The sequence below is a fragment of the Gracilinanus agilis genome, chromosome 3 (assembly GCF_016433145.1).
Source record: "Gracilinanus agilis isolate LMUSP501 chromosome 3, AgileGrace, whole genome shotgun sequence".
In the NCBI taxonomy this organism is placed as follows: domain Eukaryota; kingdom Metazoa; phylum Chordata; class Mammalia; order Didelphimorphia; family Didelphidae; genus Gracilinanus; species Gracilinanus agilis.
Window position 1 is genome coordinate 95,755,864 of NC_058132.1, and position 27,803 is coordinate 95,783,666.

The 27,803-nt window shown below is 36.8% G+C and overlaps 1 protein-coding gene across 1 annotated transcript in view; it reads left to right on the forward strand.

Annotated features, from left to right (window-relative positions):
- RNF169 (ring finger protein 169) overlaps window positions 1-27,803 on the forward strand; it is a 111,605-nt gene that overhangs the window by 5,141 nt on the left and 78,661 nt on the right. The window contains exon 2 of the mRNA XM_044668143.1: window positions 81-210. Coding sequence (XP_044524078.1) covers window positions 81-210 — 130 coding nt within the window. The remainder of the gene's footprint in view (window positions 1-80; window positions 211-27,803) is intronic.

Sequence of the window (27,803 nt, forward strand, 5' to 3'; positions counted from 1 at the left end):
GCCCGCGCTGCGGCAGCCGCAGCCGCCCCTTGGGCCGAGCCCGCCGCCGCCCCCGCCCCCGCCCCAGCGGCCTGGCCGAGGCTGAACTGTGGGAGCGGCTCCACCGGGGCCGCCGCCGCCACCGCCGCTTGGACGGGGACCCCGCTGGTGCCGGTCCGGGAGCCGGACATGCGGGAGCCGAGGAGCAGCGGGCTGCGGTCGCCGAGGAAGGTGCAGTCTCTTATGTCCCGTTCCTCCGGGCGTACCCCTCCTCCTCTCATTTTCTTCCTCTTCTTTCCCCCTTCTTCCTCCCCGTTTCCTTCTTCCCATTTCCTACTTCTTTCCTTTACTTCTTCTTCCCTTTCTCTTCCATTCTTTTTCTTCTTCATCCTCCTCCTCTTTTCCCTTCTCATTCTCTTCTTCTCTTCCTCCTTTCATCTTCTCATCCTACCTCTAGTACAAACCGATCTTCTGGGGGAGGAGTCAAGCTTCGGAGAGTAGGTCAGATTTTGGAAGAGGAGCTCGTGGATCTGGAACGGGTCAGATTGGATTTTGGGGGAACAGAAGAAGATCTTGGGTCAGAGAACAGGTTGAATTTGCAGGAATAGTGAGTCACGTTTGGATTTAAGGGAAGAATGACCCTGAGCTAGGCTTTTGGGCTTGAAATGAGTCTGGGAGCTAGATTGAATTTGGGTTGGGAATCAGGAGAAATAACGGGCTTCTGAGGTTTCAGGGAGCTGGTTAGATGTGTGTTTTTGTTTAAATATATTATATTGTGGCATGTGGCTTTGAGATAATGGGGCTTTTGAGTTCGTTCAAGGGTAAATTGGATTGAGGGGGAGACTATGATGTGGGTGATAGGGGCAAGATTGGATCTGGATGCTCGATGATTTAGAGGTAGGTTGAATTTGTAGTGAAAAGAAGGAATGCTACGGACCTAGGATGACTGGAGGACCAGGCCAGTTTTGAAGGAATGAGATAAAATGGATTTGGCATCTTCTCATCTTCTGGCATATGATATGATTCTCATCTTCTGGCATAGGGCTGGGAAAGTTGGAAAATTAAAGGAAAGTTGTAGGCTTGGGATAGGTTGGAGACAAGTTAGATTTGGGAGAAGTTGGGTTCATTGTGGGCAGAAGAGAAATTGAATTTGCTCTGTGATGGTGGGGAAATCCCAGTCTAGGCAAAGGATGGATTCAGGGGGGCAGGTTGGATGGAGATGGAGCACTGAACTCTTATTATAAAGAGCTATTAAGTTTAAAGGGAGAGGGGTCCTGGACATTGTTTGCTGTACAGTTTTGGTCTAGAAGGTTGTCTGGGACGTAATTTCCTACTTTTCTTTCCCTTTTTCTCAGCTCCCTACCCCCTGGTCTGTTCATCGAGATCAGTCTTTGCCCAACCTCTGTCTCTTGTGATCAAAAGTGTAGACTGAAATGAAAGTGTAAAGAGCAAACAAAAGCCAAAAGATTTTGTTGGGACTTGTCCTTGGGCTAGGTTGAGGCATACACAGTTTACTCTGGTAAAATTAACTTGGCTTATCTGTAGATAAGAAGTTGTCTCCCTCCTTCATTTTATGGAATGGATTACCAGGGTGTAAAATGCTGCTGCTGCTACTGGAATGCTGGGAGCCTTGGGATGTGTAATTTTCATAAAGGGGAGTAGAGTATTGTTATGAAAAAATCCAGTCTTTTAAACTACAGGTTCCAGAATGCAGTGTTGTGTTTTCATAAACGGTCAGTGTACCTGTCATCTTTCTGGGCTTCAGTGTTTTTATTAATGAAGTCATTCTTTTTGGCACTCTGCCTTCCCTTTTTCTTTCAGGTGTTTTGGAAGGTATTACAACTTAGACTTTTCCCTATGATTTGGTATCATTGTGTTATTACTGCGCATGCAATGTAATTCATACTATTCTTATTTTAATTAGCATCATATCTATTAAGTGGCTAATGGGACTGCATTTCCCTTGAAGTTAGTTCTATTGGATATTTAAAGGTTATATGAGATAAGAAGAGGGTGAAGGTTTTTATTCCTATACCCTTCCAAGCCTACATTTCTGTCAATTCTCTAATATGAAGTTGTAACCACCAGAGATAATAAAGATTTATGAAAACTGTGTTTCTCACACAGCCAAATTTTGTTAAAAATCAGGTAGCTTTGGGGACTAAAGAAAATGACATGAAGTGAGATGTAAAACTTCTAAATTAAGGATTCCTAAAATTACTTCATATTCTCTAATAAGATTAAGAAAAAAATACTGGTTGAGAATTAGTGTGACCAATATATTCCCCCTTATTTTCTTACTTTTGGTTCCTGAATATGTAGTCACATTAAACCTTATGATTGTTTTATATGGAAAAAGAAAATATTAGTTTTATTTCTTTATTTTTAATATGTTTCTGTGAAAGGGAAGCTGAAGTAGAATAAATAAACTAATTCAGGAGTCCATTCCAAGGTAGTTAATGGTTACTACTAAGGTATTCTTTTAGGTTTAATTTGGTTAGTTGATAAAGTCTATCCAACTATGTAGTATTACAAATAAAATGCACACTAATACAGTGGGGCTAATCAGAATTCCTTTTTAAATTCTTAAAACACATTTATTCCCACTTTTAAAAGGAATAAATCAAAATGAATCAACCAGGCATAAATTAACATATACAAATGTATTTTCTTTTATTATTGAAGGTTCATATTTTCTATTACATACAAAAATATATTATCATTTGTTCTTACAAACCTTTTTCTCACTGGTATCCTTTTGTCTTCAAAAACCCCAAAACAACAAAACTCCATAACAAATATGTATTATCCACTAAAAGAAATTCCTACATTGGCTATCCTTGTCCAAAAATATCTCATTCTGAATTTTAAGTCCATCATCTCTCTGGCAAGAGGTGTTGATGTGAATCATCTTCAGACTTCTAGTTTATTATTGCATTAATCAAGCATTCCATAGTCTTTGAAAGTTTTTTTTTCTCTATAATGTCATTATGTAAATTATTCTCCCAGTCCTGCTTACTTGTATCAGATCATAAAGGCCCTCCCAGTTTCCTCTGAAATGGTCTGTTATGTAATTTCTTATTTTGCAATACTATTCCATTACATTCATATCCATAATTTTTTAACCATTTCCCAGTAGGTAGATACCCCCTTAGTTTCCAGTTTTTTGCATTTACAAGATAAATACCTTTTGTACCTGTGGATCCCCTTCCTCCTTTGAAATCTCATTGAAGGATAGGCTTAGTAATGGTACTTCTGGGTCCAAGGGCAAGTATAATTTAATAACTTTGGGTATAGTTTGCTAACTTTTTGGATATAGTTCCAAATTGTTTCCCAGATTGGCTGGACCAGTTACAGTGCACCCAGCAATACCTATTTCCTTAGCCCTTCTACCATATACCATTTTGCTTTTTTTTGTTATCATTGCCAATCCAATAGATGAGGTAGGAAATCAGAGTTGTTTAATTTGCATTTCTTTAATAGTTACTTATTTGGAGCATTTTTTCATACAGTAGATTACATTTCTTCAATGGAAAACAGACAGCATTATTAAAGCATTGGAGACATTTTGGCAAGTGCATAGCTGGTTGGAAGATCTGGGTTCAAATTCTACTATACTCATTATCATTAACTTTTGTGTGTATGCTTCAGGTAACTGTCTTTGACTTGTTAGTCATAGACTTACATTTCTTGTAGAAGGAATTTCTATATTAGGAGTTTTTCATATAATAATAATAGTCCTCAAGAGACTTGTATTGGTTTTCTGTTGCCCAGCTACAAGAACCACGTACAGTTCAGAATTCTGAAGTGAACAGAGGGGCTTTGTAGATAATTTTTTAATATACAAATGCAATAGTGACAGCTTAGTGCAGGTAAATAATCTTACTGAATTTCTGGTTTGGACACTTCTGGAATTTGTCCCTGAGCAATGTCATTTATTCATTCAACAAACATGTTAATTTTTCACCTTATATTTAGCTATAAACATAGAAAGTTTGGTGAAGATATTCTTTCTGTCATAAAGCTTACCACATAACATAGTAGGATAATATGACACAGATCATTATGACGCTATTGAAAGTTGAAAAGTTTGAAAAAGTCTGCAAAGTTTGGACTGGTACTTGGATCCCTCAGGTGTGTGATCAATCAATACGAAGGTAAAAATGTCTGGAATCCTATCCCAAGATAGCTGTGGGCTTGTCTCCAACACAACTGTATCACATCTTTCAACAATCTTCTCACCTCATGATGATGGTTGTACCCTAAGGGATCCAGGCATTTGCCTCATCCACACAATTTTTCCTGATCCTCTCACTCCCATACCCCTACCTCTCGTTTTACCTCCTAGCAGCAGAAGTCCCTGATGAAGAGGACCTTTGTTCTAGGGCTGGTGAAGAACCCTTTCCCTTCACTAAGAGCATCATTTTACATACTTTTAATTTTTTGGTTGGAAAGATTAAGTAACCCTTAATGGACAGGCCTTCATGAACTGTAGTTACCTTATTTTTCTTTCCAGATCCACTCCTCTGCCCAACTGGTATTTCTATCAGGAATATTACTCTTCTTCAGGTTTCTCAGGTTCTCCTTATTTTTGACTAATCAGTCAACTGAAATTGCTCTCTTCAAAGTTACCAACAATCTTTTTAAAAATTATTACTATCTTTTGTTTCTTACATCAGTTTTTTCACTGTATCCCTTTCCAGTGCACCATTCCTTATAACAGAAAAAAATAGGAGAAAAAAGTTCAGCATGATTACATAGTGTATTGTAGAAGTCTGACATTGTGGGCGGTGTTCTACATCTGTAGTCATCTTCCCTATGCAAAAGAAGGAAGAAAAGGTGTCTTCTCATATTTCTTCTTTGGGGCCAACCAATGATAATCTGATGACCTTTTTTCAGACTTTATCCTTCTTGACCCTTCTGTAGCGTTTGACTCTGTTGGCCATCATCTTTCTTTTCCTCTTTAGATTGTTGTGATGTTGCTTTTTCTATGGTTTTCCTCCTAAGCATTTGCTTCTTACTCTTATTTGATGGATCATTATTTGTTTTGAGCTTCCTAACTGTAGGTATTCACTAAAGCTCCATGCTGGGCATTTTTTGCTTGCTCTATATTCTCCCTCTTGGTGACTTCATCAGCTCTCATGGGTTTAATTATCATCTTTGTGCAAATGGCTCATAGCTCTATATATACAGCCCAAATCTTTCTACTGAATTCTAGTCCCTGACTATTGGACATTTTGAATTTGATGTATAAGAGGCATTTCAAATACAATAGGTCTTAACCAGAACTTGTTATCTTTGTACCTAAACCCATCCCTCTTTCAAACTTCTCTATTTCTTTGAAGACACCCATATCTTTCTAGTCACCCAGATTTGCAATATTGATGTTCTACTTGACTTTTCTGTTAATTCACATAGCCAAGCAGTAGCCAAATGTTATTTCTGCTAATATAATCCCTTTCTCCCTACTCAATTCACCACCAGTTCAGTTCAGCTTCACCTCTTATCTGTATTATTGCAACAACCTCCTAATTGGTCTTTCTGCCTCAAATCTCTTCCCTCTCAAATCTATACTCCAATACATGTGCTGAAGTTATTTTCCTAAAGCAAACTCCAGTGGTTCTCTATTTACTCTAGCATAAAAAACTATTTGATTTTTATCTCATCTATTTTGATATTTATTTTTATATAGGTTTTATAATATAATTATTAGCATAGAAATACATGTATAAGTTTAGAAATAAAATACATGCATTGGGGGTCTGCTCAAAAATTTTTTAATAGGAGTGCTTGATCAAAGTTTGGAGACCAATGCATTTTTAGAGGGTTAATTAAGCAAGCAGATTTATATTAATTTAGAGCTGGAAGGGTTTTAGAGGCTATCTTTCCAAACCTCTTCATTTTATGGGTGGGGAAACTGAGACCCAGGAGAGGTTAACTGGTTTGCTTTAAATGCTAAATTAGGTCTGAGAGGAAACCTTATCACTCCAGAGAAATCAAGGTAAGCCTCATATAGTAGGCCAGATTGATTTGCCTAAAAGGATGAATAAGAATTCAGTAAGCACAGAAAGGGATATAAGAGTCCAGTTTGACTGGAGTATAAGAATATTTATAGGGGAGAAATAAGACATAAGAATGAAAAGGCCTTGAATTCTAGACAGAGTAATATGAATTTTGTTTTACAGTAGGGAGCCACAGAAGATTTTTGGATTTAAGAATGACACAATTTAATTGATATATGAAGCACATTATTTTAGCATTTGCATGAATGGTAGATTGTTACCCTTTCTGAGCTTCAGTTTCCTTGCCTTTAAAACTTGTTACTTATCCTGTAGGGCTGTTGTGAAGAAAGCGCTATAGAAACATGACCTGCTGTTATTATTACTACAGTAGCATTTTGTTTATCTGAAATCTAAAGGGAAACAAGCAGGCACTCGACATACATATATTTTGCTGGCTACTAAAGCTTATCTTGTGCATACTAAATTTTTTAAAGATATACTACACCTCCATATTATTTTCCATGCCTATGATGAATTGTAAATCATTCCTTGAAAGATGCAGTATCATATCAAGTAACAAGGAATAACACAAAGAGATTTATGTTCAGCAAAGTTTTTTAGGGATATCTTGCTAAACTACATGTACATTAAATGCTTTTGAGTCTTTTCATGACTTAGGTTTGTCATTAACAACTTGCATTATTGTACTATGCCGTAATAGTAACATTCTGATTATCTCCATACTAATTTATTAGTATAGCGGGGTTTTTTAGTTCTATTTTTTAAAAAGATTTTTCTGTCAGTCACTTAGGCTCATAGAATAATAGCATTAGAAGGGACCTCTGTGGACTATCCATAGTCCAAATTCTCACTGAAAGCAGAAATCTGTAGTGTCCTAAACAATTTGTCATCTAGCTTTTGCTTGATAGATGGACCAAAAACTGGACAAAGTATTTGATTAAAGGATCTCAAATGGCAAGAGAGCTGTTTGTGGTTCCTTGAACTTTTTTTTTTAAATTTTTACCTTTCATCTTGAAATCAATACTATGTATTAGTTCCAAGGCAAAAGGGTAGTAAGGACTAGGCAATAGGGCTTAAATGACTTGCTCAGGATCACACTGATAGGAATATCTGAGGCCACATTTGAACCCCAGACTTCCTGTCTTTAGACTTGGCTCTCAGTTTGCTGAGCCACCTAGCTGCCTCTCCCTCAAACTTCTTTAAAAAATTTAAAAACATAGGTAGGGTCTCCAAGACATTACTGGAAGCTAATTCTTTCTGAACAATTTACTTGAAGATTTAGTGAAGAATCACAGAATGAGAGAAAGTATGGGTATCTTGTAAGATAGGTGAGCTCAGAGACATTGCCCAGGACCACAAAGGTAATTTGAGCTAGGCTTCTAACCCATGCTATCCTGATAAGACTTATAAAAGTCTTTTCCTACACTATACTGCTTCAGTGAAGTAACTTATATTATGTCTAACTAAAGTCTTAGCTATAGTAGTATAGTGGAAAGAACACTGGATTTAAAGTCAGTCTACCTGGCTTCTAATCTTGCTTTTATTTGTGTGACTTTGGGCAAGTCTCTTACCTCCTCAATAAAATAAATGAAAGGGGGTCTAGATTATCTTTAAAGGCCTTTCCAGCTCTTAGTAATATACTTTAGGCATCAATTAGATCATGTTATTCTTAGATCCAAAAATCTTCAGTTGCTCCCTACTTTTAAATTCTACTATCCTGAAGTTCACCAGCCTCTTGAGAATTTGTTCCCTCTTCTTAGGCAGACCTTTAATACAGATCTTACTTCCAAAAAGGCAAAATCTTTTCAGCACAATAAATGAATGAAAAAAGCATTTATTAAAAAGCATGCACTATTCACCAAGCATTTTCCTAAGCTCTGAGGGTACAAATAAAAAAGTGAAGGCAGCCCCTATCCCTCAAGGAGCTTACATCCTGATAGGGGAGATAGCACATAGAGAGAAGTGGCCAGAAAGAGGCATTTTGGTTTAAAATCTAAACCAAACTTTAGATAATCTAGACAAATCTAAACTTAGATAGTTACAAGGATAGTGAGTGGAGCCATAAGAGAGGATATTGATAGCTTTTCCAAAAGCAGTGACAGTATTGATTTAATTATGGTTATGGAATTGGAAAGAGGTTGAAGGAAAACTGAAGAATAAAGTAGAGCATGGCTAGAGCTGGCCTGATGTGTACGTGTGCATGTGTGTATGCATGATTTCTCACATGTACTCTTGATAATTCAGTGGATGGATCATCAGGCCTTTACTTAAGTCAGAAATACTTTAAAACTAGTTCAGACACCTACTAGAGTCATTTAACCTCTATGTGTCTTAATTTCTTCATTTGCAAAATAGAGATAATAATAGTGCCTACCTCTGTCTCCCAGGGTTGTTGTCAGCACCAAATGAGGTAATATTTGTAAGTGCTTTGCAAACCTTAAAGTACTATATAAATACTAGATATTATTATAATGTGTAATGTGTATATAATATATGTAGCTAAATTAGTTTTACTAGATCTTTATACTTTTTCTTTTTATATAGCTAAAATTTCCCCAGTATCTCTCCTTACCCCTATAACCAAGAATATTTAAAAAAAAAAAAAGAAAAAATGGAAGAAGAGGAAGAAAAATTAAGCATAATTGATCAACACATAAAAAAAAGATCTGAGGTTATTTGCCATCTTCCACAGTCTTGGACCCCAACCTCTGCAAAAAGAGGAGGATATCTTCTCATATCTGTTCTTTAAGGCAAAGCTTGTTCTTTATAATTTTGTAACATTCCGTTTTTGTTATTTTCTGATTGTTTTTCTATTTACATTGTTGAAATTGTATTTGTTTTCCTAGCTTTGTTTATCTGTATTTATCATGTTTCTTGTTTCTTAGAGCATAGTAATCTTCCCTTAGGTTTATATACCACAGTGTGTTTAACCATTCCCCATAGTGGTCATTTATATCATTCCCAGTTCTTTGCTATCACAAAAAATGCTGCTGTAGATATTTTGGTGAATATGAAACCTCTCTTTGTCACTGACCTCCTTGGGGCAGGTGTCTAGTCATGGAATCTCTAGGTCAAAGGGTGTGGGCAGTTTAGATACTTTATTTGTGTAATTCCACATTGATTTCCAGAATGGATCTACCAAATTAATAGTTTTACCTATGATGTTATTAGTATTTCTGACCTAATATATTATCATGGCTTTATAACTTGAAACTAAACTTTGAAAACACAGAAAAATAGCCAAAAAACAAAGCAGAAAATCGAAAAACCCAGCTGAAACTTCTGCTCATTTTGGGACTTAGTCTCTCATAGCAGGCTGCCTCTGGTGTAAATGTAACCCCTCCTCCATCTTGCTGCCCTTACCTTAGCTTTTTTGGAGTCTTAGAGATTTCTATTCCTTCTGCTTGTAGAGAGAGTGTTGGGAAGGGGATTTCTCTTGGTCAATACCTGTTTGCTTAGCTTATATGACACCAAAGATGAAGAGCCTGAGTAAGACTGTCCCTCCATAGGAAAAGCAACAGTCTTTACTGGCTTCAGCATTGTGTTAGAGTCTGCAAGTGCTCATTGTGGTGTTCTGCCCTATGTAGGAGGTCTTCTAACTTAGCCAGATGCATTGAAACTGAGTAATGAGGTAGCCCTGGTATATGAGGAAAAGTGCTAGGCTTGGAGTCAGAGGAGCTGGATTCTATTTCCAGCGCCTTTGCCTCCTTGCTTTGTGATTTTTGGTTAATCTCTTTGGATATCATTTTCTTCGTTTGTAAAAATGAGTGATTCAAACTGGGTGATGTTTAAGGGCTCTTTCAACTCAACTCGTAGGATCCAAACAAAGAAGATGGCTTCCCCCATCTCTTCTTCCTGCTTTGGCTTTGAGGAATCACTCCTGCTTTCTGAAGAGCACTCTGGTTAGGTCCTTCTTTTATTATCATTGCCCCTTATGTTTCAAACCCAGTTATACTGGCTTAGCATTTACCTTTCCTTATCTGAATTAAAAAGAACCAAATAAAAGTGTATTGCTTTTAGCTTCACTGGTCAGACAGAATCTTTTGTGAAACTTCTGTTGAATTCCAAACTTCTGCAGGGCTCTGGGAAAGATGGCTCAAATGGAATAAACAGACAACAGCTGATAGTGGCACACCTCCTAATTATTTAAGGAGATCATGCTCATATATACAAATAAGACAAACAACATTCATAATTGCAGGCTAGGCCCTTCTCTTGTTCTTGAATCATACCTCCCTAAATATATGTATACCTGCTTTCTCTTCAGATGAGTGAATATCCAAAAGAAAATGAGATTCAAGAGCAGTTACACGTAAAATTATTATTGATACACACATTTTTTGGAACAAAGGTCTACAAAGTGGTCATCTGTTTGACCCTATGGGATATGTGGCCAATCATTTTGGAGGGTAAGAAGACAGGTCACATCTTATCTTCCTTTTTATAGGTAATTATAGGGCCTGTCTCCACCCTTGATCCATCCTCATGTAGCTTTTCTTCACTCCATTGCCCATTTGCTCCCACTGTTCTAGTTCTCAGTCGTCTTCTTTTGTGCTTGCCTGTTCCTTACCACAATTATAACTTTACTAGAACTTAGATTCTTTAACACACACCCCACCCCTCCACCCCCATCCTCACTGGCAGCACTAGCTGTGCCATTGGGAAAATGTACCTCTTTTTAACCTCTTTCCTTCCCTCATGTATCATCTTTTACCTTCTTTCCCTATGAATACCCTGTGGCTTCATCAGACCTCTGTCAGACACTAAGCTCTGTGCTCAGGAGCAATGACTTGTAAGAACATCTTCTACCCTCCCACCCTCTTTTCATTTTAAGTGGAAAAGATTGAGTTATTTTATTTCTTCTCCCACAACCCACTCCTCTTCCAAAACTTCCTTATTTCTTTTGAGAACATCACCATCTTTGTAGTCATCCAGTTTCACAAACATGATGTCACCTTTTAGTCAACCCAAATATAATTTCTATCTCTACACATTTTGAATCCATTCTCTTCTTTTTCCTAATAAAGCCAACACCCTAATTTAGGTGCTTATTACCTCTTGCCTAGACTATTGTAATGGCTTCCTAGTTGCCCTCTCTCTTTTAAGTCTCTTCCTGGTCTAGTCATCTGCCCTCTATATACATGGCAAGGCGATTTTCCCATTGTACAAGTCTGACCATGCCTTCCCTCTACTCAAAACACTCTGGGCATCTTGTTCACTTTAGTTTGCTCCATACTCTAGGGCCCTGATGGCAGACTCAAATAGAAAGTGAAGGGTCACTAAACCATACATTAGGATCCCTCACAACAACGTATTGTCTTAGAAAAATCACATAATTAACATTATCTATATTCTATGATATTTTTGTTTTGTTAACTATTAACCAATTACATTTTAATCTGGTTCTGGCTGCCCTTAGGAGTGTTGCCATCCTGAAAATTCTGTTTTAGGACATACACAGGAAATTATTTCTCTTCAAATAATAAAGCATATTTAATCACATTCTCTCAATAAATTAGTATTACTAAAATATTATTTCTAGTGAGAGTAAAGGGATTTTCTTGCCATTAAATAAAATGAAAAAAATGAACAAGTTGTATTTTTCATCTTTATTCTTTTTTTAGTATCTTTTTGTGAACATTTTATAATGTACTTAACATTAGTACAATAGTATATGTATAGAAATTGCAGATAAATATAGATTTTTTCAGTGCATGATCAAATATTTTGTTTATGAGGTAAAAAAAAAAGTTTGCTTTTGAGAACCAGTAGAATGTCAACTCCTTGAAGAGAGAGAACTACTTAAAAAAATTTTTTTTTGTCTTTGTATTTCTAGAACATAGTGAGTACTTAATAAATGCTTATTGAACTGACTTAAAACAAAGATTTAAAGCAGTGATTCCCAAAGTGGGCGCCACCGCCTCCTGGTGGGTGCTGCAGTGATCCAGTGCGGCAGTGATGGCCACAGGTGCATTTATCTTTCCTATTAATTGCTATTAAAATTAGAAATAATTAATTTCCAGGGGCTAAGTAATATTTTTTCTGGAAAGGGGGTGGTAAGCCAAAAAAGTTTGTGAACCACTGATTTAAAGATGTCAGTCAGCCCAATTTATCTTCTTAAGAAATTTATTGATACATTTTATGTGGTAGCTGGTTGCTTTAGCATGGTACTTTCCACAGAGATGATTTTAGCAGACTATAGGGAATCAGCAGAGATTGCAACTGTTTCTATACTCTCTCTGCAATTTTTATTTTTATTTTTTTAAACCCTTACCTTCCCTCCTAAAGTCAACACTGTGTATCGGCTTCAAGGCAGAAGAGTGGTAAGGGTAGGCAGTGGGGGAGAAGTGACTTGCCCAGGGTCACACAGCTGGGAAGTATCTGAGGATAGATCTGAACCTAGGACCTCCTGTCTCTAGGCCTGGCTCTCAATCCACTGAGCTACCCATCCTCCCCTTCTCTCTGCAATTTTTAAAGGATCATCATTTAAACTTTTTTTTTTTTAAGAAAATGTTTCCATGGTTACATGATCTTCCCCCTCCTCACCCCCCCCATAGCCACTGACCTGCATTTCCACTGGGCTTTACATGTGTCAATAATCAAGACCTATTTCCATATTATTGATAGTTGCACTGAGGTGGTCGTTTAGAGTCTATGTCCCAAATCATAGGATCATCATTTTAGAATAATTCAAGAAATACTTATTAAGCATCTACTGTATTAGCTAGAAAATAGTATATATGAAGGATGAGAGCAAGTTTGGTGTGATAGAACATGTCTGTGATCCTAGCTACCAGGGAAGCTGAGGCTGTTGGATAGTCAAAGCTCAGATAGGCTATAGCATTTTCGTGTCAGCACTAAATTTGGTGTTAGTATAATGAGCCCAGAAAGCTAGTTGGCATACTGTTTAGTGTACTGAACTTGCAGTCAGAGAGATCTGACGGCAGACCCAGTCTCACATATTTAACTAGCTGTGTGACCCTGGGCAAGACACTTAACCACTGCTTGCCTAGGTTTCCTCAACTGTAAAATGGATAATAATAGCACTTACTTCCCAGAGTTGTTAGACTAAAATGAAATAATGTAGTAGGTACTTAATAAATGATTCCTTTTCTCCTGCTTAACTTTGGGGAACAGAGGGTGCTACCCAGGCATGCAGTCTTTGGTCAAAGGCCAAGTTGTGACTTTATATAGCTGTTCTGGGCCTTAGTTTTAACCTCATGTAAAATGGGGGCATTATTTGTATACCTAGTTTTTTTTTAAGATTTGATTTAAAATTTTTTAATTTAATTTAATATTTAAAATTTTAAATAAATGTAATAAAAAATTTAACATTTTTTATAGATTTGAAAGTTTACAAAGTGCTTTCTTTATGACAGTGATATGTAGAAGATTTGTTCAGTTTTCTGTCCAACTTTGTGACCCCTTTTAAGGTTTTCTTGGCAAAGATACTGAAGTAATTTGCCATTTCCTTCTTCAGCTTATTTTGCTGATGAGGAACCTGAGCCAAATCAGGTAAGTGCAAGAGGCCTGATTCAAACTCAGGAAGATGAGAATCTTCCTGACTCCAGGTCTGATACTATTTCTATGCACCACCTAGCTGACTCATGTAGAAGGTAATGCTGCAAATATTATAACCACCATTTTGCAGCTGAAGAAATTGAGGCTTCAAGAGGTTAAGTGACCTGTCCAGAGGTTGTAAATATCAGAACTTCCCCAGGTCTTCCTACTTATGGACTAGTGTGGATTTTATCACACTGTAGGGCCTTTCTTCCTGGGGGACAGGACCATGGCTTATTCTAAGATAATATTTGTGAGCACTTAGCATAGTATTGGCACAAAGTAGATATTTCATAAATGCTTGCTCCGTTATTCCTTTTCCTTTAGTTCCCAATACATTATATGTAATAGTTGCCTAATATTTGTTGAATATTGAAAAAAATATGAAACTTTATTATTAGTTCATTAATTTTTCCCTTTCTGCTGAAGGCTTCCTCTAATGTCACATAGCACAGAAGTAATCCTGACTTTGTGGAGCCAATATTAAAAGAGCATAAACTCTTTAAGTCCTAAAAAACTGGAGAGGTTTTTATGATAATTCTAATGATAGGCTGTCTCACCGTTTTTTCAAAGGATAAGCTTGATTAAGTGTAGAGAGGGCCATTAGCCAAAACTTGACCACTGGGAGAATCAGTCTTTTTGTCCAAGTCATCCAGAAAGTGTTAACCAGTAAAAGATTAGGAAGGGGTTTGGATCTTTTTTAGAGGAGGTATCACCAACATTGATAAATTCATAAATCAGAGTATCAAAGCTTTCTTTTTTCAGTCTTCGTTTGCCTCCCAGAATGGGAGCATTTTATGTGATAACTGGTTGTATATTGGGAGTGTGTGTGTGTGTGTGTGTGTACACACACACACACACACACACACACACACACACACACATTTTTTTTTGCCAAGCTTCTCTTTTCTAATCTTTTTGATTACTTACTAGTACTTTTTGTCATTACTGTTTGGTAATAATAGCTCGCAGTTATATAGCACTGAAATTTATAAAATGTTTGTTTTATAACCCTGATATTTAGAAGGGTTAAATGACTTGCCCAAGGTTGTATGGATAGAAACTCTTACATCTTGGAGTTGAACCTCTGTCATCTGATTTCTGAATACTGTTCTCTTTCTACTTCCTCAGGCTGCCTCCTAACAATAAACTATTTTTCACATGTATTTATTTAATTCTCCATATGCACTATTGGCAAGTTGAAGTAATATCAAATAAGACCAGTCAATTCTGTTTGAACTTCACAGAATCTAAAAGTGGAAATGAATCTCAGAGGTCAACCCTCAATGAAGAAATTCTTTCTATCTCATCCTTCAAAAGAGATCATCTAACTTGTACTTAAAGACTTTTATGAGAGAAGCTCCACTATACTTCAGGCAGTCAGTATCACTTTTAATTATCTCTAATTCTTAGAAATTTTTTTCTTAGACTTGTTACATTTTTCTCTTATAGTTAAAAAAAACAGATTTAGACATTAAATATACATTTGCTTTTGTGAGGTAACTATCTTTTGCTCTTAATTCTTCCCTCTCTTTGATATGCCTAAGCACTTCTTGAGGCTAAACATCCTCACTTTATTCAACTGATTCCAGTATGTCATGTTCCATTGTCCTTATGATCTTCATTTTCCATTCTAGCACTGTCCAGCTTGTTGCTATCTTCCTAAAGTGTGGTCCCCCAAACTGAGTACAATACTCCAGATGTGGCTTGCTAAGTGAGAGTATAATATTACTCTTTCCTCTGTTTAACTTCTTTACTTGGCCTTCTTCCAGTGAATCAGTATTATGAAATTATAGATTTAGTGCTGAAAGAAGGTTTGGGGGCCATTTTGTTTTTCCCTTTCATTTATGGATAAGAATACAGGCTTAAGAGAGGTTAAATAACTTGCCCATGGTCATGTAGGTAGTATGTTAACAAAACCAGGAACCAAGCCCTCTGATTCCAAATGTCCAATTTTTCTTCCTCATTAATTGTTCCTCTATACATCTGTTACTACCACCATCCTTATCACCTCACACCTAGTTTCCTGAAATACTACCCTTGCTAGTTTACTTGACTCTATCTTGTATGTTCTATAGCTCATCCCATATAACTACTATGCAGTGAATTTTTTTAAAAGAAATTTTATTGATTCTGTTTGTTTTTATATTCTGAAACAACTCCTTCCCCACCTTCCTCTCCAGTAGAAGTTGAACCCTCACTTGTGACAAAGAAAGTAACACAAAAATACCAGATACATTTGTCTAGCAATATATATAACATACTACACTTAATGATCTTTTGATTTATTGTTATGATTATGTTCTTTTGGTTCTGCTTATTTAATTTTATTTCAGTCAGTTTATATGGATATCCTTACTTTGAATTCTTCATACTTATCACTTCATACATTTAATTCATGCATCATGGTTTTTTCTGTCATTTTCCTCACCGTGTTTCCAATTTTTTTGCTTATAGGAGATTAATTTTAAAACACAGCTTTTAACACTCCTTATTTTGGTTTTTCTCTTCCCCTGGCTCATCCTTATATTTCATCAGATTAATCTTCCTAATAAATAGCTCTAACTGCTACTCTTCCGTTCAGAAATTTCTATTGCTATGAAGCCTAGTTCTTTAGCCTGTCATTCAAGGCCCTTCACAATTTGGTGTCATCCTACTTTCCCAACTCCTCCCAACACCTCTTATATTTTCTATACTCCATTCAAACTGAATTACTTGTTTTCCCTTAAACATGTCTTTACTCAATAAAATCTAGGTACAACCAAATATTATGGGTAAATGACTTCTAATTTTATAGAATCATGGAACAACTGGAAGAGAGTCTATGGGTCACCAAGTTTAGCTTCCTCATTTTACAAAAGAAGAAATGGAAGAGACTTGTCCATAGTCACAGTTACCAGAAGAACTGAAACTGGTCTCCAGATTCTTAGCTCAGTGCTCATTAATATTTTGAGTTGTGATTGGGCAGCAGTCTGTATAAAGGTGAGAGATTTGTTTGTGCATCTGTGATGGGTGTGGATGTCCTGACAATGACAGATCTTTCCTGAGGGGTTTTGGTTCAAACAGCATAATGCCTGTCTTGTGGTTGGTTTGTTTGTTTTTATTAATAACCATATTACCACACCCCAGACAGAAACCTTCTTTTGGGAAGGACCTGATAAATGTCTAATGCTCCTGAATTGTGGTAATCCCTACTGCTCACTGACTAAACTCAATGTGATTCCTAGCTTAGGATGGTGGATCAGGTTATGGAATGTGGTTATTTGACATCCTTTAAGACACCATTTCCGTAAAAGTCTCCTAGGTTAAATATAATCCTGGTCAGAGTGTAGACATCAGAGAAAAAATTTATTCAATGGAATGGTCCTAGGATTTAATGGATCAATATGTATGAAGTAACTTGGTCACCTAAAGCAGCATCTATTTTCCACAGGTAAAGATAAAGAATTGTCATTTTTAAGCTGTTGAAGAACTCAAGAACTTCTGTAGAATCTGTTTTATCTATTTCTGTGCTTGTTTTTTACGGATAGTCAACTTCAGCATTTCTGATTCTCTCTTGGCATATAGTTGCATGGCCTCTTTACCAGAGCTTCCTCTTTGGAGTAAAGGAAGTCATTCACAAAGGGCTGTGTTCTAGCAGAGCATTTCCAGGATGGAGGAGAGTAGCTGATAGAGATTATGAAGAAATAGAAAGATCCCCCTGAGAAAGTAAACAGTCTTCTCACAGGGATTTTTTTTGCCTGAAAATTGAATATTCGAATAATCGGACAGAAAATCTTTTTATATTATTAGGGGCCAAGGTACAATGACAGAAACAGCACTGGGCCTGGAATTATAGAGGAGAAATAAGAAGAAAGAGACCCAGGCTTTGTGATGGCCATTGTTGAGGGACAAGAAAGAATAGATTGAAACCCTGTATGCTAGGTACTTGGTGCAGAGAAAGAGTACTCAGACTAGATCCTTGTGCTGGAAAGTTCTCTGTTGTGTATTCTTCCACTAAATTTGCTTCCAAAGCTCTGCTTTCCAATTTATTTTCCATCCTATTATCATCTTTTTAAAGTGATTTCTCTATTGAACCATTCTATAGTTTTTGGATGCTCCTCCATGATCTCTGGAGAATCTATAGAATTTTTTTGTTTGTTTTGCTTTTGGTGTGTGTGAGGTGATTAATTTCTTTTAGAATGTGATATTAATTCAGTGTATTGTCACCTTTAGAAAGTTTTAAAACATTTTTTTCTTCTGGCCTTGCCTTTCCCTGTTGATTTCTCTTTTTGGGAACTTCGTTTACATTCAGTATTTTTCTTTCAGGCTGTAGTTTAGCTTTTTTTTCTCATTCTCAGTGGCTTGTCTTTGGCTTCCTGTCTCAGTTTTTTATTTCCTTTCTCTTCACTTGCTATGGGGCTCTCCTATATGGATTCCTGAGGTTGTTTAAATTTAGTCTTCTTCATTTTGGGGTGGGAATCCAGCTAGTTCTTTACCAGCTTATAAGTTTTTAGTCCCAGGTCTCTGCTGCCATGTTATTTGCTTCCATTCCCTCCACCCACATTGTACTGCCTATGTTTTATGCAGAGGCCCAGGCTGGTCAATCTTCATTCTCTGCCTGGTTCTGCTTTTGACTTGGATTTCAAAATCATCTCTTAGATGAGATGCTGGGTAGCTCAGTTGGATTGAGAGTCGGGCCTAGAGATGGGAGGTTCTAGGTTCAAATCTGGCCTCAGACACTTCCCAGCCGTGTGACCCTGGGCAAGTCACTTGACCCCTATTGCCTACCCTTACCACTCTTCCACCTATAAACCAATACACAGAAGTTAAGGGTTTAAAAAAAAAATCAAAATCATTTATTCCCCCATACTTTTCTTTTTTAGATCTCTTTTTGTATGTTGTTTTCTCCATTGACTATAAACACCTCGAGGGCAGAAATCTGTATTTGTATCTCTAGAGTTTAGCAGAGTGTTTGTTCCTGGTCAGGACTTAGTAAATTCCTTCCTTCCTGGGAAAGTGGGTAGAGAACCCACAAATCTATGAGGCTGTTTGTTCCTGTTTGTGACTCATGTCCAAGATGGGGGAGAGTAAGTAGGAACCTTAAAGATTTCAAGTTCTCTAATGTTATTTAATGAGACCTTTACCATGTATGGTATTTCTGTCATTTGATACTATAGATTCCACTTTATATTATTTTTGTTCAGTTGGTTTTAATCACATCCAACTCTTTGTGACTCCATTTGGAGTTTTCATGTGTGATATTGGAAATTTGGGGGTCCTTGAACCAATTTTGAGGTCTCTGATCTAAACTTCCTGTGGACATTTAGGACTTTCAAATCTACATTTCCCATGATTCTTCTTGCGTAATGAGGTGAACAGGAAGTCTAATAACGTAAACAGAAGGTTAAATAGGGAGTGCCAGGACTGGCTCTCTCTCCTTTCCTGGTGAAGCAGCTTGGTGGGCAGAGGTATGGTGTAGCATTTGAACTAAATTCTTTCTTTCTTTCTTTATTTTTTAGCCCTTAACTTCTGTGTATTGGCTCATAGATGGAAGAGTGGTAAGGGTCAATGGGGGTCAAGTGAGTTGCCCAGGGTCACACAGCTGGGAAGTGTCTGAGGGTGGATTTGAACTTAGGACCTCCCGTCTTTTGGCCTGTGTACTAAATCTTAATAGGCACATGGCTTCATTTTTCTAAATGGCTTTCAATAAACCCTTTGAAACCATGATATTTTTAATTCTATCCCTCTATATTAATTTTATTTGTTACACATGGCCAAGATTCCTTCTCCAGCTCTTTTACAGATGAGAAATTGAGTCAAACAGGGTTAAGTGACCTGTCCAGGGTCACACTAGTAGTAAATGCGGCCAGATTTGATTCGTGAAGATGAGTCTTCCTGATTCCAATCCCAGTCCTTTATCTACTGTACCACTTAGCTGTCCCTTAATTACTATAGATTTGGCATATTTTCTTTTGTGTTTGTTTATTTTTAAATATTTTCCCAATGATTACATGATTCATGTTTTCTCCCTCCTGTTTTCCCGCCCCACTCCCAGAACTGACATGTATAACCACTCGGTTATACATGTATTATCACTTGATACCTATATCCATATTATTCATTTTTGTAGTACAGTAATCTTTTATAACCAAAACCCCAAATCCTATACCCATATAAACAAGTGACAAATCATAAGTTTTTCTTCTGTATTTCTGCCCCCACAGTTCTTTCTTTAGATGTGGATAGAATTCTTTCTAAGTCCCACTGAATTGTCCTGGGTCATTGCATTGCTACTAGTAGCAAAGTTAATTATATTTGTTTGTCCCACAGTGTTTCAGTTACTGCGTATAATGTTCTCCTGGTTCTGCTCATTTCACTCTGCATCAGTTCATGGAAATCTTTTCAGTTCATATAGAAATCTAGCAGTTCATCATTCCTTAAAGCACAATAGTGTTCCATCATCATCAGATACCACAATTTATTCAGCTATTCTCCAGTTGAGGGACAGCCCCTAATTTTCTGATTTTTTGCTACCACAAAGAACATGGCTATGAATATTTTTGTACAACCATTTTTATTTTCTTTTTGGTACAAACTTAGTAGTGGTATTGCTGGATCAATGGGAATACCTTCTTTTAAAGTCCTTCGTGCATAATTCCAAATTGCCTTCCAGAATAGTTGGATCAATTCACAACTCTGCCAGCAATGAATTAGTGTACTACTTTTGCTGCTCAGCTGGGTGTGAGGTGATACCTCTGAGTTGTTTTGATTCGCATGTCTCTAATCAAAAGGGATTTAGAACACTTTTTCATTTGATTATTGATAGTTTTGATTACTTCATCTGAAACTGCCTCTTCATATCCCATGACCATTTGTCAATTGGGGAATGGCTTGATTTCTTATAAATTCGACAGTTCCTTATATATTTGAGAAATTAGACCTTTGTCAGAGATTTTTGTTATATAATTTTTTTCCTGGTTTGTTACTTCCCTTCTAATTTTGGTTGCATTGTTTTTTTTTTTTGTACAAAAGTTTTTTAATTTAATATAATCAAAATTATTCATTTTACATCTTGTTATGTTCTCTATCTCTTGCTTGGTCTTAAATTCTTTCCTTTCCCATAGATCTGACATATATCTTAGATCTTCTATGTTCCCCTAATTTGCTCGTAACTTCCCTTTTTATATTTAGGTCATTTTTACCCATTTTGAATTTATTTTGGAATAGGATGTAAAATGTTGATCTAAACCTAATTTTTCCCATATTGTTTTCCAGTTTTCCTAGCAGTTTTTGTCAAATAGTGGGTTCTTGTCCCAAAAGCTGGCATAAAGATGCCAGAGTTTGTTGAACACTAGCTTGCTAAGGTCATTTACCCCAGGTCTGTTCCATCGATCCTCCCTTCTGTCTCTTAGCCAGTACCCTATTGTTTTGATAACCACTGCTTTTATAGTACAGTTTAAGATCTGGTACTGCTAGGCCACCTTCCTTCACATTTTTTTTTCATTATTTCCCTTGATATTCTTGATCTTTTGTTCTTCCAAATGAACTTTGTTATATTTTTTTCTAATTCAATAAAAAAGTTTCTTGGTAGTTTGATATGTATGGCACTAAATAAGCAAATTAATTTACTTATTGTCGTTTTTATTATGTTAGCTCGTCCTACCCATGAGCAGTTAATGTTTTTCCAATTGTTTAGATCTAGCTTTATTTGTGTCAAAAGTATTTTGTAGTTGTGTTCATATAATTCTTGAGTTTGTCTTGGCAAATAGATTCCAAAATATTTTATATTATCTAGAGTGGTTTTAAATGGAGTTTTTCTTCTAACTCTTGCTGCTGAGTTTTGTTGGAAATATATAAAAATGCTGCTGATTTATGTGGGTTTATTTTGTACTGTGTTAGTTAAAATCACCTGGGGTTCTATTTGGAAGGATTGAACCTCAATATAGTGTTTGACAAACTTCTGTGGACCTGTGGGGGTCCTTAAAACTACATTTCCCGTGGTCCAACGGGTTTCCTGGGTTTCCTGTTTTGGATTATGTATTCAAGGTGAGGGACTGTTTTAAATAGGGGGAAGTGACTTGGAACTTCCTCTTTAGCTACCTGAAGGGGCGATAGGAAAGGTAAAATGACTGAGGCAGTGGTTTGAATACTTACAGGTGCGTGGTCTAATGATTTTTATCTCTATCAGCATGGCTTTTATTAAAATACTATTCTCTCTTTTGATCTCGGCCCTCATTATTTTTAATACCCTGCAACTTTGCTAAAGTTATTATTTCCACTAACTTTTTAGTTAATTTTCTCTGATTCTCTAAGTAGACCATCATATCATCTGCGAAGAGTGATAGTTTAGTTTCCTTATTGTCTACTTTAATCCCTTCAATTTCTTTTTCTTCTCTAATTGCTACTGCTAGCATTTCTAGTACAATATTAAGTAGTAGTGTGATAATGGGCATCATTGCTTCACTCCTGATATTATTAGAAAGGCTTCTAACTTATCCTCTTTGCAGATGATACTTGCTGATGGTTTTAAATAAATACTGCTTATTTTGAGGAAAGGCCATTTTATTCCTATACTTTATAGAGTTTTCAATTGGAATGGGTATAATGCGTATTATATTTTGTCAAAGGCATCTACATCTATGGAGATAATCATGTGATTTTTTTTTTTATTAGTTTGGTTGTTGATATGGTCAATTATGTAGATGGTTTTCCTAATAGTGAACCAGCCTTGCATTCCTGGTATAAATCCCACCTGGTCATAGTGAATAATCCTTGTGATAACTTGGTGTGGTCTTTTTGCTAGTATTTTATTTAATATTTTTTGCCTCTATGAGTTCATTAAGGAAATCAGTCTATAGTAGTGATGATGAAACTATGGTTTGGGTGCCAAAGATGGCACACAGAACACTCTCTGTGAGCACTTGGCCACCCTCCTCTTTCCCCCCAGGTCATTAGTAGAAAGGCAAAAGGACTTGGGGTGGAGCTGCTCCCTTCTCCCTCTCCACAGTGCCTGATGATATTTTTTCACATCACCCTGCCCCTCTGCCCAGCAGCCCAATGGGAGTGCACAGTGGGGAAAGGTGGGCAGCTCACAGGCAGCATAGTTGGAGGAGAGCAGAGCACTCAGGCCACTCCTTTTCCCCTCTCTACACTTGCTGAGGACATTCTTCACTTCACTTGCTCCTCCACCTAGCAGCTCAATGGGAGCGCTTCCTCCCTTCCCTGTGTGAGGTAAGGAAGGGGCACACAGCACATGGTTTCTGAGGCATTTGGTCTGGGGGATGGGGTTGGGGGCAGGGCCCAGCACTCCATCTCTAAAAGTTGTTTTTGGTCTTCCTAGCTTGGGAATCAGTATCATATTTGTGTCATAAAAAGAATTTGGTAAGACTCCTTCTTTGCTTATTCTGTATAAGAGGGGAAACTAATTCCATTTACACATTTGTCAAATAGTTTGTAGAGTATTAGGATTAGTTATTCTTTAAATGTTCTCTCCCCTCCCCCCATACCTCTTTATGTGGTATAATTTACCCCATTTTACCTCATCTTTTGCATTCTCTTAGCATAATCTTTTTTACCCTAATTTTTTTTTACATGTCATCCTAAACAGCTTACTACTACACCCCTCTGTCTAGGTATATTTCTTCTATCTACTGTGATAATGATAACAATTTTTAAAAGTTACAGATATCATCTTTCAATATAGAAATATAATCAATTTGACCTTGTTGAAACCCTTAAAATTTTTTTCTTATTTACTTTTTTATGGTTCCCTTGAATTTTGTATTTGGACATCAAATTTTCTATTTAATTCTTTTTCTTCAGGAATGCTTAAAAATAGTCTATTTTATTAAAAGCCCATACTTTCCCTTGAAAGTATATAGTCAGTTTTGATGCATAGGTGATTCTTGGTTGTGGACCAGTTCTCTTGCCTTCTGGAATATCATATTCCTTCTTATAAAATTTTTATTTACAAATATTTTTCCATGTTTGCATGCTTCATTTTCTTTTCCTCCTCTCTTCCTTTCCCCCTCTCAGAGCCAACAAGCAATTCCATTGGGTTGTACAAATATTGTAACTTGATACCTATTTCCATATTTATTCATTTTTGCTATCAAGTGATTTTTTTTAAGGCCTAAACCCCAAATCACATACCCATATATACATGTGTTAAGCGATGCCATATTTTGCTTTTACATTTCTACTCCCATAGTTCTTTCTCTCAATGTGAATAGCATTCTTTTATATAATGGAATATCATATTCTAAGCCTTGCAGTTCTTCAGTGTGGAAGCTGACAGATATTGTGTAATCCTGACTGGGACTCCATGATATGTAAATTGTTTCTTTCTGACCGCTTGCATTATTTTTTCCTTGATCTGGAAGCTCTTGAACTTGGGTTATAACATTCCTGGGAATTGCCGTTTGGGGATTTATTGCAGGAGGTGATTCTTTCAATGTCTATTTTGCCCTCTTGTTCAAGACTGTCATGGCAGTTTTCTTGAATAATTTCTTGTAATATGATGTCTAGGCTTTTGTTTTGGTCATGATTTTCAGGTAATTCAATAATTCTGAAATTGTCTCTCCTGGGCCTATTTTCGAGGTCAATTGTTTTTTTGTTTTTTTTTACTAAGAAGTCTCATATTTTATTCTATTTTTTCATTCTTTTCATTTTAATTATTTCTTGATGTCTCATTAAATCATTAGCTTCTACTTGCCCAATTCTAGTCTTTAAAGACTGATTTTCATCCATGGTCTTTTAATTCTCCTTTTCCATTTGGTCTCTATTTTACTTTCCATGGCACTCTTTTTATCATTGGACTTTTTTTTGCTTGTTCTTCCAGCAGGTCAATTCTGGTTTTTATTCTGCTTATTACTTCATTCGATTTCTGTGTCTCTCTTTCCATTTGGCTAGTTTTGTCTTTTAAGCTGTTATTTTCTTTTTCTATTACTTTCATTTCATTTTCCCACTTTAATTCCCATTTTTCTTCTGTTTTACTTGGTTCTTGAACTCCTTTTTGAGTTTCTCCACAGCTTGTAATCAGTTTCCTTTTTTTTTTTTTTTTTTGGAGAGTTTGCATGTGTTTGCTTGTTTTTTACCCTCTCCTGTTGCTTGTTGTTGTTGTTGTTGTTGTTGTTGTCTGTAGAAATTTTCCAGGGTCAAGAATTTTCTTTGCTTCTGTTTGCTCATTTTCCCACTTGAGGACTGGGAGTCCTACATGTTGCTGGTCATTTCTTTCTTAGCTTCTGGCTCACAGGGTTTTGCCTTGGGGCTATCTCCCCTTCCCTGTCAGAGGCCCAGGTGAGCTCATTGCTATGGAGCTCTGAGCCTTACCTGCAGGGCCTAGGATTTCTAGGGGTTTGTCTGTGGTGTTTTCTGGTTGGTGTAGCAGACTTCACAGTGTTTTGCCTTGCGGCTATATTCATTGACACTGCTGTTGCTGCTGCTGTAGAGACCTGAGTGAGCCCTGTGCTGTGGAGCTCTGAATCTCACTGCCAGGGCCTGGAACCTCCAGGGTTATGTCTGTGGTGCCTTTTTCTTAGTGTAGCCCATGCCCTGGCTCTGCGTCTGGGACAGTAGGTGGGGGGTTGTTGACCTGCACTTTTCTTTGTGCCGTTTTGCCTCCAATTCCCCCTCATCTCCTGGAAATCCACTGTCTCTGCCTACCTTTCACATTGTCTTCAGTGGGAGAGCCCCCTCCCTGGTCCTGCTTTGACTTCTGTCCTTTCGACGCATTTTTAGAGAACAATTTGAAAGGATATTCAGAGCCGTTTCAGGATTTCTTTGCTACCATACCACTATTTTGGCTCTGCCCTTTTGTGTTTTTTAAGAGGGGGACTTATACAGGGAAAATAATCAGCCTATGATATTGATTGTCTCATGCTCTCAATCAAGTACATTTGGGTTCACATCTAATTGGATTTGTGAATCATCTTTGTAGTTCTAAAAAAATACATTAAATCATACTTTTGTTTTGCATTTCTTTATTTCTTTCCTGATGAAACATTCTCTCCTTCCCCTTTCCTTCCTCCTCTATACCTATTCTGGAGTTAGAATACTATTTATGGAATGGTATTATATATAATAGTTTATAGAATAATAGACAATTAAGTTGTATGGGACCTTAGTTGTTATTTAGCCCTTATTAAAAAACTTTTATAGCATCTTCAGTTAAGCATTTGCCAACCTAAGATTTTCATTGGATAAAAAGAACAAAGATAATGGAGAAAAGGTGGGGACCTGAGCTTTCTCAAATTCTACTCCAGACAGCTTTAAAATACCATCTCAAAATGAATTCTGGAGTGTCAGAACTTCCAAAAGCGCAGGGTGAAACAATATTCTTGGCCAATACAACTTAAAATGTTGGCAGGAAAGATCTGTTGCACTGGGGTGAGAGTGGAGAAGCAGCCTATTGCTGATAAGCCAATAGTAGGCTATGCCTTGGGAAGCCAGTAGTAAGCCTTGGGAGCATCTGGATCAGCAGCAGCAGCAACAACAGCAGCAGCATCTTTCCATAGATGGTAACAGGGTGGAAAGCTGGTCAGAAGATTACCCAGGATCCCTTTGCTGATATTGGGTGTAAGTTTCTGTTGCATTGCTCATAGACAGAGCTCAGTCCTGAGTTGCAATACAGGGTCGCAGTCCCAGGTCAAGTAGGAACTCCTCTACTATTAGAGTAGTTTCCTAACAGGTCTTCCCACCTCTACTTTTCTCCGTTGCAATCTTTTCATATTGTTGTTGGACTCCCCTTCCACATAGGTGTGCTCATTTAAACCCTCTCAGAAATGTTCATCTTTGTGAATTCTTTGATTTCTCCTGCAGCCTGAATTAGAGCCTCACATAACATTTTATTTTGTACCTTTGTACTGTATTATTGCATTTCAGTTTGTGCCTTTTTTCCTTTTCAGGAGTGGAAGTTCCATGAAGGAAGGGACTAAGTTAATATTATCTAAATTTTTAAAACTTTTTTATGTGCTTTGTATCCAGGTGCTTAATAAATATATTTATTTGAAGTGAAAGAACTTTTAACTCCCAGTCTAGGCCATCTCTGTTATGTCAAAATGTAGAATTTTGTGGCAATTCTGCATACCACTTTGCTCACAATAAAGATGATGATTATGAAGTTTTAGAGTACTACTTTGTAATTACCAAAAAATACTGCTACCAAAGAAATAGGCTTGTCTAAAGGAAATTTTAAAAATAGATATAGACATTGAATGCTGCCACTTTAATATTTTTGGATTCCTGTGTTGACTCTTTTTCCAGAAGCCTGACTTAGGGTATGCTTATTTTCATCCAAATAAAAATAGATTCAGGTGAAAATGTAGTTGGATAAAATTCTTTTTCAATATTTTCTCTTCTTTGGATAGTGTACAGTAGTTTTTAGAATAATAGAAAATTAAGTTTTGGGGATTTTCCTGGTTATTTAGTAAAACTTTTACCTAAAACCTTTTCACCACATCTCCATTAAGTTGTTGACATTCTTCCCCTTAAAGATTTCCAGTGACAGGAAATTAATTCATATCTTCTGAGGAAACCCATTCTTTTTTAGGCCACCCTTTTTGAAAGTTCTTTTCTTTTGATCCCAAATTTGCTTTTCTCTCACCCATTGATCCTAATTGTCATATAGAGTCAAACAAATTAAATCTGATTCCTGTTCCCTATTATAACCCTTCAGATATCTTAACACAGTATTCATACTTTACACTTCCCCAAAATACTCTGTTCTCCAACTTCATTATCCTTCATTTCTTTAGCCATTCCTTCATGATATATTTCCAAGACCCTTCTTTCAGATCATTATCTGGACAGAGACAACTTATTGTTTCTCTTCAAATGTAACACTCAGAACTGAACATCATACTCCAATTGTGTGCTGACTATGAGAGTGTACAATAAAACCTTAGGCAGGACACTAGGATTCCTTCCTCTCAACAGGATCAGACTTGTTAGGAGTTGGAAGAAAATAATCTTAATTTTCAGTCTCACATAATGGAACACTGTGTCCCCAGGAACGTGTTCAATTTGGCCATAAATGCATTTTGGATGTTGTGTAAGTTCACTGGCTTGACCAAGTGATATTGACAAAATATGACCGGTTTCAGAACCTTGATTGTTCCATTATGGTGATATATTGCTAGTTTTTGGTTTTTTTTTTCCAACAGAGAATTTGCCTGCTTTTTCTGTCATTGGTAAAGAGCCTAGACTTCAGAGAACTATAAAAGTGCATTTGTAGGAAAGCCCAGAAAGCTTAGTGATGGG